The sequence below is a fragment of the Rhinoraja longicauda genome, chromosome 26, assembly GCF_053455715.1.
Source record: "Rhinoraja longicauda isolate Sanriku21f chromosome 26, sRhiLon1.1, whole genome shotgun sequence".
Taxonomy (NCBI): Eukaryota; Metazoa; Chordata; class Chondrichthyes; order Rajiformes; family Arhynchobatidae; genus Rhinoraja; species Rhinoraja longicauda.
Genome location: NC_135978.1, coordinates 16,975,933 through 16,993,680, shown reverse-complemented (window position 1 = coordinate 16,993,680; position 17,748 = coordinate 16,975,933). Strand labels below are relative to the sequence as shown.

Genomic DNA, 17,748 nt, shown 5'->3' with positions numbered 1-17,748 from the left:
TGAGGGTTTTATAATCCATCATCAGATAGTAATACTTATTGTGAGACATGCAGAAAGATTTGATCTGGGCTGTATTTGGTGTTATAAATGTGCATTGAAGCAAGTTCCCATGTTGTTTGCATAGTAGCTCAAGTCCCTGCTTGGAAGCTCCATTCGCACCAGGGCTTGTTTATTTTAGTACACCAAGAGTGTAGGGATATGAAAATATTGTTCTTTCAGAATACTCTTCTAGTCCCCAACTGATTTTTAAAATTATTATCTTTGTCTGCTGTCTTGACATTTTGAAATGTACATTTTGATTCATGGTGCTGTTAAATTTCTCTCCCTTGTTATAAAATTGTGAGTAAGCTACTTCCCATTTCCATACTGACCTGTCTGTCCTTGCCCATTTCCATTACCAGAGAGAGGCTACTCCAGCAGGAAGAACAGGACCTCGTATTCTACAGGGGCATCTATAATCCAATGGCATTAATACTGAATTCACCAAATTCAGGTATTCCCACATTCCCTATTGCCAACACACACACCTTTCTGTCCACTCTCCCCCCCCCCCCCCCCCCCGTCATCTAGATTATTTCTCTTCCTCCTTCCGCTCTTTTCCCAGCCTGCCCTATCTGGGGTTCCCCATTCCACTCCCCTTCCCACCACCCATTTGCTACTACCCACTATCTCTTCCTTGGATTCTACATTTAACTCCTTGTCTTCCTTCTTATAAAATTCACTCATTTGCACCCACTTGTCTTCTCCACCTCCAGCTTTGGTCAGTATCTCCACCCTTCTCTCTCCCACTAACTCATCTGCCAATCAACTCTTCCTCACCAGGATCTACCTATCACTTGGGGATACAAGAAGCTGCAGATGCTGGTTTACAAAATAAGCGCTGGAGCAACTGAGTGGCTCAGACTGCATCTCTGGAGAATATAGGTGACATTTTGGGTTGGGGCCCTTCATCTTGATCATTTCTATGCATGTTCTCCTGCCTAACCCACAGAGTTACTACAGCTCTCTGTGTCTTTTTATTCCCACCTATCACTTGGTAGCTTTTGCCCCATCCCTTCCCCCGCCTCTTTCTGCTAGCTCTCTCATTGCAACTCCATCAATCTAAAGAACGGTTCCAACACAAAACCTTATCTGTCCATTGCCTTCCACAGATCATTTCAGAGATGCTGCCTAACCTGCTGAGTTCTACTAGCAGTTTCCTGAACCTGATTTTACTATTCCCTAAATCCACATTAGGACGTCCAGATCAGCAATAGAATCATTGGTTCATAGAAAAGTTAAGACACAACTTATCATATGCATGTCTCTGAACAAAGCTACTCGGTTTTAACTCACCATTCACTTTTTGGCCCAGGCCCTTGTAAATTGTGGTTCTTCAAGCACACATTCAAGTAGCATTTGGATTTGGTATAGCTTTTTGCTTTCCTTTCTGGCAGTGATTTCCAGACCCCTACACCTTTTGTGTAAAAACCTGTTTTCTCATCTGCCCTTGGAATTCTTCCATCAATTATTTTAAATCTAAGCCCTCTCAATTTTGCTAAGTGAAATAGTTTTTTCTATAAATTTATATAGCTCAATTAACTCTCCTCTGCAATTTCTGTTCTAAAAAAAGATGGCCCCAGCGTAACCAATCTTTTCTTATGGCTACAATTGTCTAGCCCAGTTAGCATCCTCGTAAGTGCCCTCTGCTTTTTCAATCCACTCACTTTTTTTAATATGGTGACCGTTGTCTTCCAGATATACTGAATTCTCAATGTCTCGCAGAAGCTGCCCAGTTTTTTTAAATCTTGTCATCCAAAGGCTTCCAGTTTTAATAATCTTGCTCTTTATCCCTGTGGGGACATGTCTACCTGAACCCTTTTAATTTCCTTCTTAAAATGCCTCCCAATGCACTGACTGATTTACCTTCAAGCTGTTGTTTCGTCCACTTTTACTGTCACTTCAGTGTAAAAAATTGGCCTCTCCTCACTTTCGAACCTATAATATTTTATCTTTGTTCTCTTCCACAACTATGCTAAATATAATTGAATTGCCATCACGATCACAAAAGTGTTCCCTACCGATATTCCTGCCATCTGTCCAGATGCATTCCTTAAAACTAAATCTAGAATTGCATCCCCAAGAATTGCTGCACACTGGCCAAAACAAAATCTCTCTGATGCAATTTACAAATTCTTTGCCCTCTATATCTTTGACACTGACTATATATCTCAATAAAATGAGAGCAATTGAAATCCATTAGTGCTAATCATCTTGTGTTTTTTGTACAAGTCAGATATCTGCCTTCAAATTTGTTTCTTTATCAACCTTGGTTTATTTTGAAATCCATAGTACATTACCAACAGTGGCTTTTGACCCTGTATGGGTTGAACTGCTGAACAGGGAGGGAACTAACCATCTGGAACCTCGCCTGTTATTACAGAAGTGTTTGCTTACTTGACCTTTCTCCTTTCCACCCTGTGCAGCTGAACCTGCCTTGGCAGTATGGTCTGAACAGCAGCTGCACTCTCCAGGGGCTCTCCTTCCCCCACCAGAACCAAATATTAGTTAGAAAACACGATAGCCTTCTGGATATCCTCAAGCACCTGTCTACTCTTTTTGTCTGTCTGGGAGCTAACCAGTCTCTTGCCTGCGTTTCTTGTGTTGTAGGCTATCCATGAAGCCCTCACTCTCAGGATGCACCGTACTGTCGTTAGTTTTTGCTCAATCTTCAAAGCTCCTCAGCTTCCTGCACCAATATTTGTTTACAATGCAGGAAACACCCTGGAGCAACAGGATGTTCATTCTGTGGGTCGGAGGTGCCCTGCCATGTCCCTGTTAGATTAACTCTCCAAGTACCAGAGCAGCATCTCTTCCCTCATTGTGCTGAATTACCAAAATTCTGGGTTTAATACTCTATAATAGCTGCGCATAGAACTTGCTTCAATGCAACTTACCTATTCTGATTAGTTTGAGCAGAATTTTATTGTAATTTTTATGTTTAGTCACCATACAATTTGAAAGCACTGACAACCTCATTGTTAACACCATCAAAATGATGGTTGCTTGATCCATCTGTATCGATTGGTTGTCTTTTTGGATCCTTCTGTATAGTTTTATCAAAGAAATGGATTAACAATGTGCAATTAACTTTGTTCATAGAATCTAATTCAATCATTGTGTCTAATCAGAACAATCATATTTGTCCTTAATGGAGTCCATTTTGCTAGATGTTTATGGCCGGCAATTTGTTCCATATCTGGACATGACCGAGACAAATGCTGCTTCTTTGGAGAGATATTTTCCTTTCAATAATCTGAAGAATTTACCAGGAATCACATTTTATTCAGCCTTGTGGGAAGTGAGAAATGTCGAGATGACTGACAGGTAAGCATGCTATTTTGCCTGGTTACTTAGAAAAATTCAAGGTACTTTCTCCTTTTTTTCATTGCTATCTCCATGGATATCTTTCCACATGTTCCAATTGCTCTTCCTGTAGTCATGAGCAGTCAGTGGTAGCATTTTGATTCTTTGGCTAGTGTGCACAGACCTAATTCTGCTGCTGGATGTGAACCCACCACCATTCACATCTTATGTAAGAAGGAACTGCACATGCTGGTTTGCACCAAAGATAGACACACTATGCTGCAGTAACAGTGGGACAGGCAGCATCTCTGGAGAGAAGAAAAAGGCGACGTTTTGGGTTGCAACCCTTCTTCAGACTGAGAGTTACAAGAGAGGGAAATTAGATATGGAAGGGTACAAAGAACATGTAAGGTGTGGAAAGAATAGATCAAAGAATAGATGATGAAGGAAATGTACAATGATTCATTGCTGGATAAGGGAAAGCTGACAACAATGGCATGCAAAATTAATTAGGGCAAGGTGGGGAAAGGATGGCAAGAGAGGGAAACCAAGAGTTACTTGAAGTTAGAGAAACCAATATTCATATAGCTGGACTGTAAGCTGCCCAAGTGAAATATGAGATGCTGTTCCTCCAATTTGTGTTTGGCCTAATTCTGACAGTGGATGCCTAAGACAGAATGGTCGTGTGGGGGGGGGGGGGGGGGGGGATTGAAGTGTTTAGCAACTGGGAGATTACGTAGGCCCAGGTGGACTAAGCAAAGGTGTTCATGTCTTCCTGAGCCCATCTCCTTTCCGCATAGGCCACACGCTCCACAACTCTTCGGTTCACTCAAGCCTTCCCACCCACAACTGTCCCCCCTCCAACCACAAGCAATTTCACCTGCAATTACAGGAGATGTAACATCTGTCCCTACACCTCCTCTCTTATTTCCATCCAGGGACCCCAACAATCCTTCCAGGTGAGACAGTGGTTCATGTGCACCTCTTCCAACCTCTCCGATTGCATTTGGTGATCCTGGCATAGCATCCAGTACATCCGCAAGACCAAGCATTGACTATGTGACTATTCCGCTCTGTCTCCCAAGACCTACTGGAGCTCCCTGTTGCTAACCATTTTAACTCCCCTTCCCAGTCCCAGACTGATCTTAACGATCGTGGCCTCCTCCGTTGCCATGCACAAATTGGAAAAGCAGCTCCTCGGGTACCTTGCAACCCAATTTCAAGTAATAGCCCCTGATCCTCTTTCTTTCTCCCATCCCACTCTGGTGTGCACATATTTCTCTACCATCCCCCACCACACTCTAGCTATCTGCCAATCACTCCCCCTCACCTGTATCCACTGTGAGTGGCCAAGCTTTGCCCAGCTTTCTATTCCATCAGTTTGAAGAAGAGTTCCAAACCAAAATGTGTCTCTCCATTCTCCATTCCCTCCACATATGACTCTCCGAATTACTCTCCAGAGATGCTGCCTGACCTATTAGGTTTCTCCAGCTTTTGTTTTGCTCAATATTCCAGCATCTGCAGTTTCTTAATTCTCGTATCAAAGTTTATTTTGGTTAATGACAGATGAATGCAACAGAGCTGCTCTGCAATGGAAGCACCAACGTGGACTGTTTGCAGCAAGTAGAAAACATTTTGATACATCTTGCACTAGCTTTTCATGGTAATGTGTTCTGGTAAAGTGGTTCACAACAAATTATTTCAAAAATGAATTAAAACATATTTACTCTGCTTTGGAAACACCACATTGGACTGTTTGCAGCACATTAGAATCTTTTTGGTACATCTTGCACTGACTTGGTGTCTGTAATTCTATTTTTGCTTGATGACCACATCTACATAAATAGCATGGCTGCATGGTGATCAGAGGGGCAACGTTGGGTAATTTTACCTACATCTTGCACACCCACTCCCTACCCCCTCTCTTGACCATTCCTAGTAGGTGATGCAATGCAGATTATGTGCCTGAGCTCTTTCTGCTCTGTGGCTCAGTATCACATCACCAAGTTGATGTACTGACATGAGCAACAGAGGACTCTGCTTTGTACTATTATTAGTATGGCCTTAAAAATCAACATTAAAAAATATTTTCATGAAGTGAAAGCGTTAGGATAATTATTTATATTTGGATTCAAGTTCAAATGTTCCCTTGATATGAAAAGTTGTGTTTAAGCCAATGTTACAGACTGCTCTGGTCCACCTCATCTGGAGCACTTCTGCTCATGAGCTCCAAAATAATGTAGACAGAAAGGTTTCATTTTTTTTTAAACCCATCATTTGAGATAGAGTTGTAAATAATTTTGCGGCCATCTTCATTTGGGAACAGATGCAAGCTCAGTAACAAAATCTGAGCTGTATTTGAGAGTGATACATACTGATGCCATTATGCAGTATCAAAAAATAATGCTCTTGGACAAGATCAATGCATGTTTTATATAGTTTTGGATGTTATGAAAATGAACAAACACCTTCTACTTCTCCATACATTTCTGGGAACAGTATGTTTATGTTCAACAGGGATTTTTAGTGTCATAATTTTACAAAGAATATTATTAAAAGGTATGGCTTAATACATTTTCACTCCTAAAATTTCCACTAATTTTTGCTGAAGCCAAATTAAGGCATGATAAATTTCCATCTATATTTTTCTTTAGCTGTGTACTTTCATTGCACTTTATAGTACATCTTTTCTCTTTGCAAAGTAATAAATTCTTATTTTATGGGTTCGGTGCATAACATTGGAGATGTTGTTGGGCAAATTATATATTTGCTGCACAAATCTAGTCATTTAATTCCTCCCCATAATCCATTAATTAACACTTAAGAGGAGCCCTTTATGAGTACATACTGAAAATGCTGGTGAGCAGACGGGACTATTTATTGTAATGGTAACTGCTGCCTTTTCACATCAGTGAATAGATATTAAAGCCCAAATTCAGTGCATGAAAATCAGAATTATATTTATTCTTTCTATCATATTCTCATTCAACTTTCTTGAAGCTTTTCTTTTAATAGGTGACATATTACAAAAACAGCTTTTCCAAACACTGTGTGAAATAGAAAATGCTAAGACCACCCAGTATGTTATGCAGTATCTGTAGACAGGAAAAAAAGTTAGGAGTTCTGATTGATGATCTTTCATCAGAACTACCATTTTCTGTTTTATTTCACATTTCCTGCATCTACAGATTTTTGCTTTTTTATTTGCAAGAGGTCAGCTTCCATTAATTAAATCTTTGCATTTAGACTCAATCTAGTTTCTGTTATCATCGCTATTTCTTTGGATATTATGGTTCTACCACAAAATTGCATAATGAGATATATTATAAACTGAGGACGGCATCTCCAAAACATTAATTTTCCACAATTCTAACTAAAATGTGCTTATGTAAAATTGACTGGAAGGTAATTTCTACACAGCTAAAGAGTTGTCATTGAGGTGAGATCGATAAACGTTTCAAGTGGTGCATGTTGGCGGCACGGTGGCGCAACGGTAGAGTTGTTGCCTTACAGCGAATGCAGCGCCGGAGACTCAGGTTCGATCCTGACTACGGGTGCTGTACTGTAAGGAGTTTGTACGTTCTCCCCGTGACCTGCGTGGGTTTTCTCCGAGATCTTCGGTTTCCTCCCACACTCCAAAGACGTACAGGTATGTAGGTTAATTGACTGGGTAAAAATGTAAAAATTGTCCCTAGTGTGTGTAGGATAGTGTTAATGTGCGGGGATCGCTGGGCGGCGCGGACTTGGTGGGCCGAAAAGGCCTGTTTCCATGCTCTATCGAAAATATGAAAATATGTCATATAACAAGTTAGATAGCAAAAGTTATAAATGGAAGAAAGGTCTCACTATTTGAGTAAGAGATGTAGATCCAACCTCGGGACAGACTAGAGGGCAATGGGTTCCCATTTTAATAATTCCAGATTTTACTTCAATGTACAATGCAACCTTTAATTTCCCACCTCTTGAGAAAATCAATTCTAAAGGAACAATTTTATAAACCTAATAATCTATAGCATCTAGTAAAATTAGTCATTTATATATATAATGAGTCAAATAATCTCTAGCAGCTAGCAAAGTTAGTCAATTATAAGCTTTCCACCTCGATTGAACTAATAGTTATACAAATTACACTGTGGGACCCTCCTTCCATTGAGTGACAGATTAATGCTTCACTGCTTTCAAATGCTAAATTCTTTCAAACCCTGCCTAATGGAAATATTTTGTTTTCAGGTGGTTTGCCAGGTGGGAGTGACTTTTGCATAAGTTCAGGGAGTGGATTTCTCAATAATGAATTTGGTGTCGTTTTGTCTTGGAATCGGATGCAATTTAGATAGCTGTGAACCTTGTGAAAACTTATACATGCCAGAGGCTTGCAATATTACTTGGTGATGAGAACCACCTGAACAACATTCTCTCCAAGAAGGAAAATTAAAACATTAGACAATCTCTTTATAGTTTTTTATTTATTTTTAGGTTCTTTGAAGGACCCATTTTCTACCTCCATACATTATGCATCTTCTCTAGCAGAAAACACTTGCAGCTTGTTCCATTTATGGTTCTGTTAGTTGCCTGAAACTGACCAATTTGAGTTGTATATGAGCACCTCAACATTTTTTCTTTCATAACATTAATTTTATTCATTGAACAACCATTATTTCTCCTTTGTTTTAACTTCTGCTTTCATTTATGCTCCATTCGAGTCATGAAGTTGATCAACTGGCAATCTCATTGACTGATTTCACAGACAGAATATACAATTCTTAAAGAACCAAATTTAGTCGGTGAGGAAGAGTATAGTTAACAATATTAATTATTCTTGAACTCAAATGCATCCAAAATGGAAAGCCCAATTTCAACATTAAGTACAATTAGAATAAGTTAATATGGACCCCGTGCTTTGTTCTTGGGAGTTTACGCTGTTTTTTTCAATCTAAATGATGCTGCTAGGCCACATGTCAGTCATGAACAAAGCAAAATAAACACTTAATATACACTGAAAACTTTCTATTTTGCTGAATGCAGTTATTAGTTTGAGCATGTCGCATGTGATTTAGCCTTTCCATTTATAATGTTTTCTATTTGTTTGATTGATTTTGGCTGCTTCATTGCAATCTTTATCATGCTCATTCTCAACCACAGTTCTTTCTTCAATTTCTATCAAATAACACCATACAACAATCATTTAAACAGCTGTCAAATTAAGGTCAATCATTTAAAAATGCATTCATGCAAAGTTATGTTAGAGATTGTAGAGTCAATGTTATAGTCCCTTTCCCGTGACTTTCAGTCTGAAGAAGGGTCTCAACCCGAAACGTCACCCATTCCTTCTCTCTAAAGATGCTGCCTGTCTCGCTGAGTTACTCCAGCATTCTGTGTCTATCAGAGGGCTATGCTTTCTGTTGGAGGTAATTGAGAACAAAGGAGAAGAAATGTAAAATTTAGATCCAGGCGATTTTAGGAGCTAGATCAAAAACGCTGATGAAAATGTGGAAAATTCGCCTCATCATTCCCAAAAGACTGGATATTGAAAGATTTTGAGCTATTGAACCTAATAGATATGTCGTGGAGTTAAAAAGGGTGAAATGAACTAAGGCACAGACTCGGAACTGATGCTCGGGAAGCTCTGTCGCACTGAATGTGATTTTGACAAGTGAATTGCAACACAGTAATGGCAATTAAATCTGTTTCACACCATAAAAATCAACATGCTAAAAAAATTCCAGTGACGGAGCTAAGTATAACCATATTAATTTAAGGAGAGCTGAGTTTTTCTTACTTCATTTGAGTTTATTTTCTCCTTAAATAGTTTTGCTCCATTATTGTATTGCTTAAAAAACACTTAAGAATGTGTTAAGACCGTGAAATACGCTATATAATTGGAAGTTCTGATGCAACTCATTTTATGGCTGTCGAAGTGTAGATAACAAAAGAATAATGGATAATTCTCTAACATTGTTATAATTTCATGCTGAATTCTACATGCCTGCATTGCCATTTCTTTCTGGAGTTCTTGTGTGCTCAGAAATTGGCGAGAAAAATTGTTATGTTTATTTCCATAACAATTTTTGTTATAGCTTCCATAACAGTTTTGTTATAAATTCAACAGTTTTTCATTAGGGAGGCACAATAATACCAATTAACCATACTGATCTAGTTTTTCCATAAGCCTACGTAGATAAAATGCTTGGGGAGTGCCAAATTCTAATGTGTTTCTGAATCCTATTTTTATAGTGTGATTGCACATTCTAGAAGTCCTAGTATTTTATTTCTGCTTTAGCTATGTAACATTAATGGAGAGTCAGTCATTTATTAATTTTTATGGTATAATCCTTTTAGATGAAGCCTACACATATGCCGCACATGAGAAGATGCTCATGCAGTGTGTTACTCTGTGTAAAATTGAGCCTTCAATAGAAAGGAAGAGACATTGAATAAGTAGTCACTGAGTTGTTCATCGGCAACATTTTGCCATTCAGCTGTTAGGAGACAGCAGGGGTCTCCTCATTAGGTGTATTTTTTTCCTGAGGGCATCTTTTTATGTTGAAATACACAGAGACGAATGCATAGTATTAGATCAAGACTGAAGTTATTTGTCAAAGTATATATTATGGGAACAGCCCCTTCACTCACTGAGTCCACACCAACCAGTAAACATCCATTTACACTCATTCTGATCCCATAGTAATTTTCCCCACATTCTTCTCCCTACCATGTTCTAATGCTCGCCTGCATATTAGAAGCAATTTACTGTGATCAGTTGACTTTGGGATATCGGAGGATATCAGAGCACATGGGACGACTCGTGGAGTGACGTGGGGAATGTGCAAACCCTTCACAGACAGCACTGGAAGTTAGGTTGAACTGCAGTAGCTGCAGCTGTGGGGCAACAGCTCTATCGATGGCATCACTAAACCCTGTAAACTACCTGGAAGTTAAGGGATACTTGAACAAGAGAGTGGAGCATTGATTTGTGTATTTATGTATTCTGTCCTTATTTTACGTTCACATTTATGAGTGAAAACCTCTTGCATATATTAATATAATTAATGCCTACCAGTCTATAACTGTGACATGGCTACACCTCTTCTAGCAGAAGAGTACAATTACAATGTGAACGGCTCATACAAGTCATTTACATTATGAATGAAAATTCACTGTGGAGAAAAATAAGTGAATGCAAAGGTAATACTTTTTGAGCTGTGAACATGTGATTTCTGAGACTATTTAAATCGTGCATTTGGTCACATTTTGTGTCATCTGCAAACCATCTATTTTCAGTTTCTAAAGTTGCATGTTTTGTAGAAAATGCTAGCTGTGTGGAAGAACTATTTTTAAAGAATATTTGACAGTCTGAATACGTCTGGGAAAATCTTGTAGCTCTGGGATAAAACAGTGCTGGCATTCTGTGTGTTCAAATTGCAGAAGTGTCCATTTCAAAGGCTACCAGTTTCTGGTTGGTCCTTGTACATCAGCCCTCTTGCTGGTATTGGAAACTGCATGGTGCTGCAATGTGATCTTCAATTTTGTTAAGTGAGTCCAAATTGTTACCCGATTTTTAAAATTTTTATATATATATATATTTTTTTTAAGTTCCATTTTAAAAACAGTAATAATTGACAGTTTGATAAACCTTCCCTTCCATTATGGAGGTTGGAGGAGCTACATCCAAGTGGACAACATTGATATAATTGAGTTGGCTTTGTTGACATTAGAGGAGAAACCACTTATAGAGGAGAAACCACCTTGCCAATTTTACATATTATTTGTGGTGAATGTTTTTATCTTCCAAAATTCTTTGTTATTATTTGGTTTTTGCTTTATTGAGGCATATACTGTAATGATGTGCTTCCATTGTTTTAGTTTCAAGAACCACCTCCCAAGTAGAGTGATTTTCCAGCACCTCCTGCATAGCTAATGTTGAGTCTTCCAAAGACTTGCAGATCTAAATTAATCGTGACTTTAAGCGTAATTGCTATGTGAGGTTGAAGTCCAAACATTAACTCTAAGTAGAAGCAGACCTCTTGCTGAGAGAGAAACTAAAGTCCTTCAAACCTAAATCAACAAAGTAAACTAAAAAGTGGAACGTGCACAAGTAGAACTTTTATACGTCTTGCAAATCTTTTTGTAAATGTGCATATGGTTATGAATGTAATGGGCGACTGCATAGGCTTGTACAGTTTAAATCCGTTCAAATGTGAAATTGGTATGGTTCTTCAGGGCAATATTTTTTCTTTGCACTTTTCCAAGAAAGTGGACAGAAAATTGATACCTTGAAGAAAATTTGCGAACCTTTGTGTCAGCATAATGGTAAAGTTAAGTATAGTTCAGGCTTCCTCAATAGGCACACAGGTTTTATCAATGCAAATGTGTACAGCCTTACCTGGGTAGTGGATACTCGTACTGATAATTGGAGACACCTTTCTGGATGTGGTTTAATGCTCAAATGAACAAATAATGGAGTCTGTCAAGCCTGACAAAAAAAGTAGACGCATCAGTACAAGCGTCTGTGTTGGCTGACCAATAGCTTTATATTGAACTGCTTCATCCTTCCTTTTATCATAAAGTTAGGAGTGAATATGTTTGCTGATGATTCCACAATGTTCAAATTTATTTGCAACTCCTCAGCAAATGAAGAACCCAGGCAACATGCATTCATGGGCTAATAAGTAGTAAGTAACATTTGTGCCACTGAAGTGCCAGGCAATGCCTATCTGCAATAGGGGAGAGTCTAATCAGCTACCCTTGATATTCAATGGCGTTGCCATTAATGAGCCTCTCATCGACAACCCAGGGGGTCAGCTTTGTCCAGAACATCACCGGAGCCAGCCACAAAAATGCAGTGATGACGAGCAGGCCATTGGTTGAGTGTTCTGTGGTGAGTGATTCACCATGTGATCCCAAGGCTATTCCACAGTCAACAAGGCACGTCAGGAGTGTGATGGCATATTTTTGACTTGTTTGAATAAGTGCAGTTCCAATAATTCCCAAGAAGCTTGACTACCATCTAGATAAAAGCAGCCCACTTGAGTATGCCCTCAAAGACCCTAAATTTTAATTCCATCCTTCATTGGCATGATTGTGGCTTCATTGTGCGCTGTTAAAAATGGCACTAGAGTTACTCATTTAGGCTACTCCAGCAGCACCACCCAAACTCTGCCATGAAGAAGTGCAGACAATGCATGAGAACACTGCCACCCACTAACTTCCCTCCCAGTTCCACCCTCTTGGAAGTATGTTGATAGTCCATCGTCATCACTGGGTCCAAATCATGGACCTATAATCCATGCTGAGGGAATAGTTTTTCTGGTACAGACTTTGGAAAGCACGTGTTTAAATTGTAAGAATTTATAGTTCTGGAAGCAGTGGAAGGATTGGGTAGTAGTGAAGAGGAAGAAATGAGTGCTTCAGCTTGGAATCTGAAATTATGTTTATGGATGATTTCACCACAGCGAGGCAAGTAGAAATTGAGCACTAAATGGAAGATCAGGTCAGAAAATATTGTGGGAAAGTATTTGTCCACATTTGATAGGAAAGTGAAAATAGGAGAAGGCAGTCCTAGTGGAGTAGACTTTGAAGATCTTGTCAAAGCCTGCCCAAGGTCAAAGGGATATGGAAGAAATCTGAGCTATGATAGACACAAGGTTGGAGTAACTCAGCGGGACAGGCAGCATCTCTGGAGAGATGGGTGACGTTTCAGGTTGAGACCCTTCTTCAGACTCTGAGCAACCCTGACATAAAGTTCTCCTCTGAATCTGAGCTATGGACTGTCATAGAGGAGGTTATTTATAGATTAGTTTCAGTGAAATAGAAGAGTTGGAAACATACTTTTCAAAAGTCATGTTATAGGCAGGTATGCCAATAATTTCAAGGATGGTGAGAGGAATGAAATGTTTGAAGTAGATTCACAGAAACATGCTGCACAGAAACATGCTCCTTGGCTTAACTGACATGCCTATCCAAGCTAATCCTATTTGCCAGCATTTGGCCCATACACCTCTAAACCTTTCCTCTCCATGTTCTATCTAAATGTATTTTAAACATTGCAGCTTCCATCACAGAGGACTCCATCCTCTGTGTGGAAAAACTATTTTCTCAGATCCCCTTTAAATCTTTCCCCTCCCCCCTTAAACCTATGGCCCCTAGTTTTAGACTCTCTTACCCTGGGAAAAACGGACTATCTGTACCACTTTAATTCTATAAATGTTAAGATTACCCTTTGGCCTTCTTCACCAGGGTAAACTCTCCTAATAACTCAAGCCATCAGTCCAAGCAACACCCTCGGGAATCTTTTCTCCACCCACTCTAGCGTAATCATATCCTTCCTATCGTGTGGCAACCAGAACTGAACATAGTACTCCAACTGCAATCTAAATAACATTCTGTGCAATCATATCACGATGTCCCAATTCTTGTACTCAATGTCACGGCTGATGAAGACACATGCATAATCGCTTGTTTCAGCTGGGATCTATCCATTGCTAATGATTAATAGCTATTTAGAGTGGGTGGATGTATTGCAATGTCACAGAAATCATTGAATCATACAGCATAGAAATGAGTGCCCTCCTTGTCTATGCCGATGATGCTACATATATAGGGTAATATCCGTAGAAACTCCTTTTCTATTTAAGTAGCTATCAAAATGGCTTTTATACATTGGAAATGTATCTAGTTAGATAGGCTAATAGATTATAAAGGCAAGTGTTATGTTGCAAAAGCAAAACACTCCAGATGCAAGAGATGGGGAAATAAAACTATGGAAAAATGCAAATGATAGGTAGCATTGCTGGAGAGAGAAAGAGTTAACATCTCACGTTCACTGCCAGGCATGTCTTCTTGCTATGCATTTCACAACTTTTGTCTGTTTTTATCCACCCTCTCAGTACTCCCATTCATTCATTGAATATGCTTACAGCATATCCTCAAAGTCACTGTGGCATCACTGTATCAATCTCCATTGTTGTCTGGTTCCATTGTTGGTACATCTGACAATTAAACATTCTTGACTCCTTGCAGCTAAATGAACTTTATTTCTCTCCTTCCCAATTCTGAAGAAGGCTCTTTAACCTGAAATCTTAACTCTGTTTCTAGTCCGACAAATGTGGCGGTGTAATTCCATCATTTTCTGTTTTTATTTAAAATTTCACCAGAATGGAAATAGCACAAGGCAACCCGAACTTCTGCAGAGGAAGTGGTGTCAAGAGCAGAGGGGATGATAAGGGATAGATGCAAATGCAGGGGAAATTAATTAATAAATCAGCACAGAACAGGACAGATAAGTGAAGTTGCAAATGGCAGATAAGTGAAGTTGCAAATGGCAGATAAGTGAAGTTGCAACAATCTCATTGAATGATAGAAAAAGCTCCAGAGTTTGATTAGACTATTTCCATTCCTTATATTTGCAGGACACAACTTTTGCAGAGAGCACAAAGTGTTTGGAAACAAAAAGAAAAATGTCACAGATGCTGAGAATCTGAAACAAAACCAGAAGGTGCAGGAAACTCTTGGCATCTGTGGGAAAGTGAGAGAAACAGAGTTGATGTTCCAGATTGCCCATCCATCACCAGTGTTTTCATTACACACAGCTGCTCTGCTGAGTGTTTGCTGCACTTACTGTTTTTGTTGTGAAAGGTTTTGGGAAATGGCCCAAATTTTTAAAATGCACTTCACCAACCTCCTGTCATCATGATTAGTCAAACAACTGCATGTCACAGAATCGTTATACAGCTACTTTGTTTTCACACAGTTAGTTCCACTTTGTAAAACTAAGAATCCTAATTTTCCTTTAATTGGTGTTTTGGCACAAATAGATTGTTATTGGCAGGCATTTAATAAGCATATCAGACTTGTGTGCTGAAGTATTGGAATAGGACATGGTCTGAAATCCCAGTAGTTTAATACCAAAATGTTGGCATTTGCTCCCCTCTTAGTGTCAGAAAATGAGAGACTCTCCAGTGTGAACGCAAATGACTTAAAGCTCCTGGCTAAACTTTGGTAATTTCTCAGCTGTGCTTTGTCATTTGACTCTCGGTCTAGCTGATTTATGTATTGTAGGTTTGGAGTCGGAGGATGAATTATTTGCCACATGATATTCAGCCTCTGTCCTGCTCCGATAGCCACCCTAATTAGGTGCCTGGGCTAGTTGAGCTTGTGGTCACTGTTGACCTCCAGCTTTTTGATGGTGGTATTTTAGCAATATTAATGCCATTGGAATGCCAAGGGTAGGTGGCGAGACTCTTATTGAAGATATTAATTGCCTGGCACTTTAATGTCACTTGTCAACCCATGACTGAATATGTCTGCAGCATGCAGGCACGGACTGCTTTGTTTGCTGAGGAGATGTGGATAGAATTTTGTGTAATCAACACAAACATTCCCACTACCAACATTTTGATTGAAGAAGCTCATTGATGAAGAAGCTGAAGATGGTTGGAAATAAGACATTGCCATGAGAAACTTGTGCAGTAATGCTCTGGACCTGGGGTAATTGACCTTTAGCAACCATCGGCCAACTTTGAGCAAGGTATGACTCTAACCAATGGTGTATTTTCACCTCAGTGCTGTTGACTCAATTTTACCAGGTGCATCGATGCCAAATTTGATCAAAAAATCCCTTGATGTCAAGGGTAGTTAGAATTCAGCTGATTTGGTCCATCTGGAGTGTAGAGTCTGGACCTGCCAAAATCAAAACTGAACATCATTATTGGTGGTAAAGTGCTGCTTGGCAGCACGAGTGACGACAGTTCTTAGTCTTCTAAATTGAAGCAGATATGTGCCTGGTATGTCCAACCTGCCCATGTCAAATTTCAGTCTAATATCTTTCCTGAACTGCTTACAACTCGCTTATATTCTTCCTTGAATAATGAGACCAGTACCATATACAGTAGTGCAGATGTGGTCCCACCTATGCCCTATATAACTCAAGCATAACCTCCCTACTTTTGTATTCAGTTTGTTAATAACATTCTGTGACTGACCCTGGAACATGCCTAGTATTAAATGCCTCATGTACAGACTTTCTTTATCTGCTAAAGTTAGCATGCAGGTACAGCAGGCAGTGAAGAAAGCTAATGGCATGTTGGCCTTTATGACAAGAGGAGTTGGAGTATAGGAGCAAAGAGGTCCTTCTGCAGTTGTACAGGGCCCAAGTGAGACTGCACCTTGAGTACTGTGTGCAGTTTTGGCCTCCAGATTTGAGGAAGGACATTCTTGCTATTGAGGGAGTGCAGCGTAGGTTGACTAGGTTAATTCCTGGAATGGCAGGATTGTCATATGTTGAAAGACTGGAGCGACTAGGCTTGTATACACTGGAATTTAGAAGGATGAGAGGGAATCTTATCGAAACACAAGATTATTAAGGGATTTGGGCACTCGAGGCAGGAAACATGTTCCCAATGTTGAGGGAGACCAGAACCAGGGGCCACAGTTTAAGAAGATCATTTAGAACGGAGATGAGGAAAAACTTTTTCAGTCAGAGTTGTAAATCTGTGGAATTCTCTGTCTCAGAAGGCAGTGGAGGCCAATTCTCTGGAGTAAGAGAGAGCTAGATAGAGCTCTTAATGATAGCGGAGTCAGGGGGTAGGGGGAGAAGACAGGAACGGAATACTGATTGTGAATGATCAGCCATGATCACATTGAATGGCAGTGCTGGCTCGAAGGGCCGAATGGCCTACTCCTGCACCTATTGTCTATAAACTTTGGAGTAAATTCCACGAGTTTTTTTTTTGTGGCCAAATGTTTTTATTTTAATTAATCTCAATGTTTACAATCACATATATTAAAAATTGATTGTGCATTTTGATTGAGGATTGTTTCTTAGGAGTGAGTGTCGTTATGATGTCGTGCACGTGCATTTGTGAAGGAAGCAATCCCTTTAAAAGAGTTAACCCATCTTAATTGTCATTAGGGTATATATAACTTGATCAAAGGGATGAGTACGAGCAACCATTTTAGTTTGGGTGGGTCAAATTGCGGCAGGAAAGCAGTGGTGGTTGTAACTGTCATGTTGTTGGGTCATTGATATTTATCTGAATTCTTTAAAATGGAGAGAGCATGGGAGGCTTGGAGCAGATGCCAGAGGAGCCTGGAAGAAATGGGTTCCTTGATAACTTTCTAGTTAAGGAGCAGGGGGGGAGGGTTTGGGGGAATTGTCAAACATCATTCAATTGCAGTGTGCTTCTGGTGTATTTGCTGAAGAGACAGTTTTACTCCTCAAGTAACAGATAAATCGCATTTTGAGCTGATAACAATTTCTACTAACCTGCCAGGTGAAAATCCCCCTCCTGTGATGGGTCATCAGTTATGTGTAGGAAGAAACTACAGATGCTGGTTTATACCAAAGATGGACACAAAATGCTGGAGTATCTCAGCGGGTCAGGCAGCGAGCAGGTCACGTTTTATTCC

At 39.6% G+C, this 17,748-nt stretch overlaps 1 protein-coding gene across 2 annotated transcripts in view; it reads left to right on the top strand.

The window, feature by feature from the left end:
* Window positions 1-17,748, top strand: part of rhbdd2 (rhomboid domain containing 2) — a 29,474-nt gene that overhangs the window by 7,093 nt on the left and 4,633 nt on the right. Inside the window, exons 3-4 of one of the 2 annotated variants that reach the window (XM_078422163.1) lie at window positions 3,210-3,366; window positions 7,576-7,980. In XM_078422163.1, the coding sequence (XP_078278289.1) occupies window positions 3,210-3,366; window positions 7,576-7,597 (179 nt within the window). In that variant the 3' untranslated portion in view covers window positions 7,598-7,980. Of the gene's footprint in view, window positions 1-3,209; window positions 3,367-7,575; window positions 7,981-17,748 lie in introns of those variants that run through there. The other variant, XM_078422162.1, reaches the window with a different exon arrangement.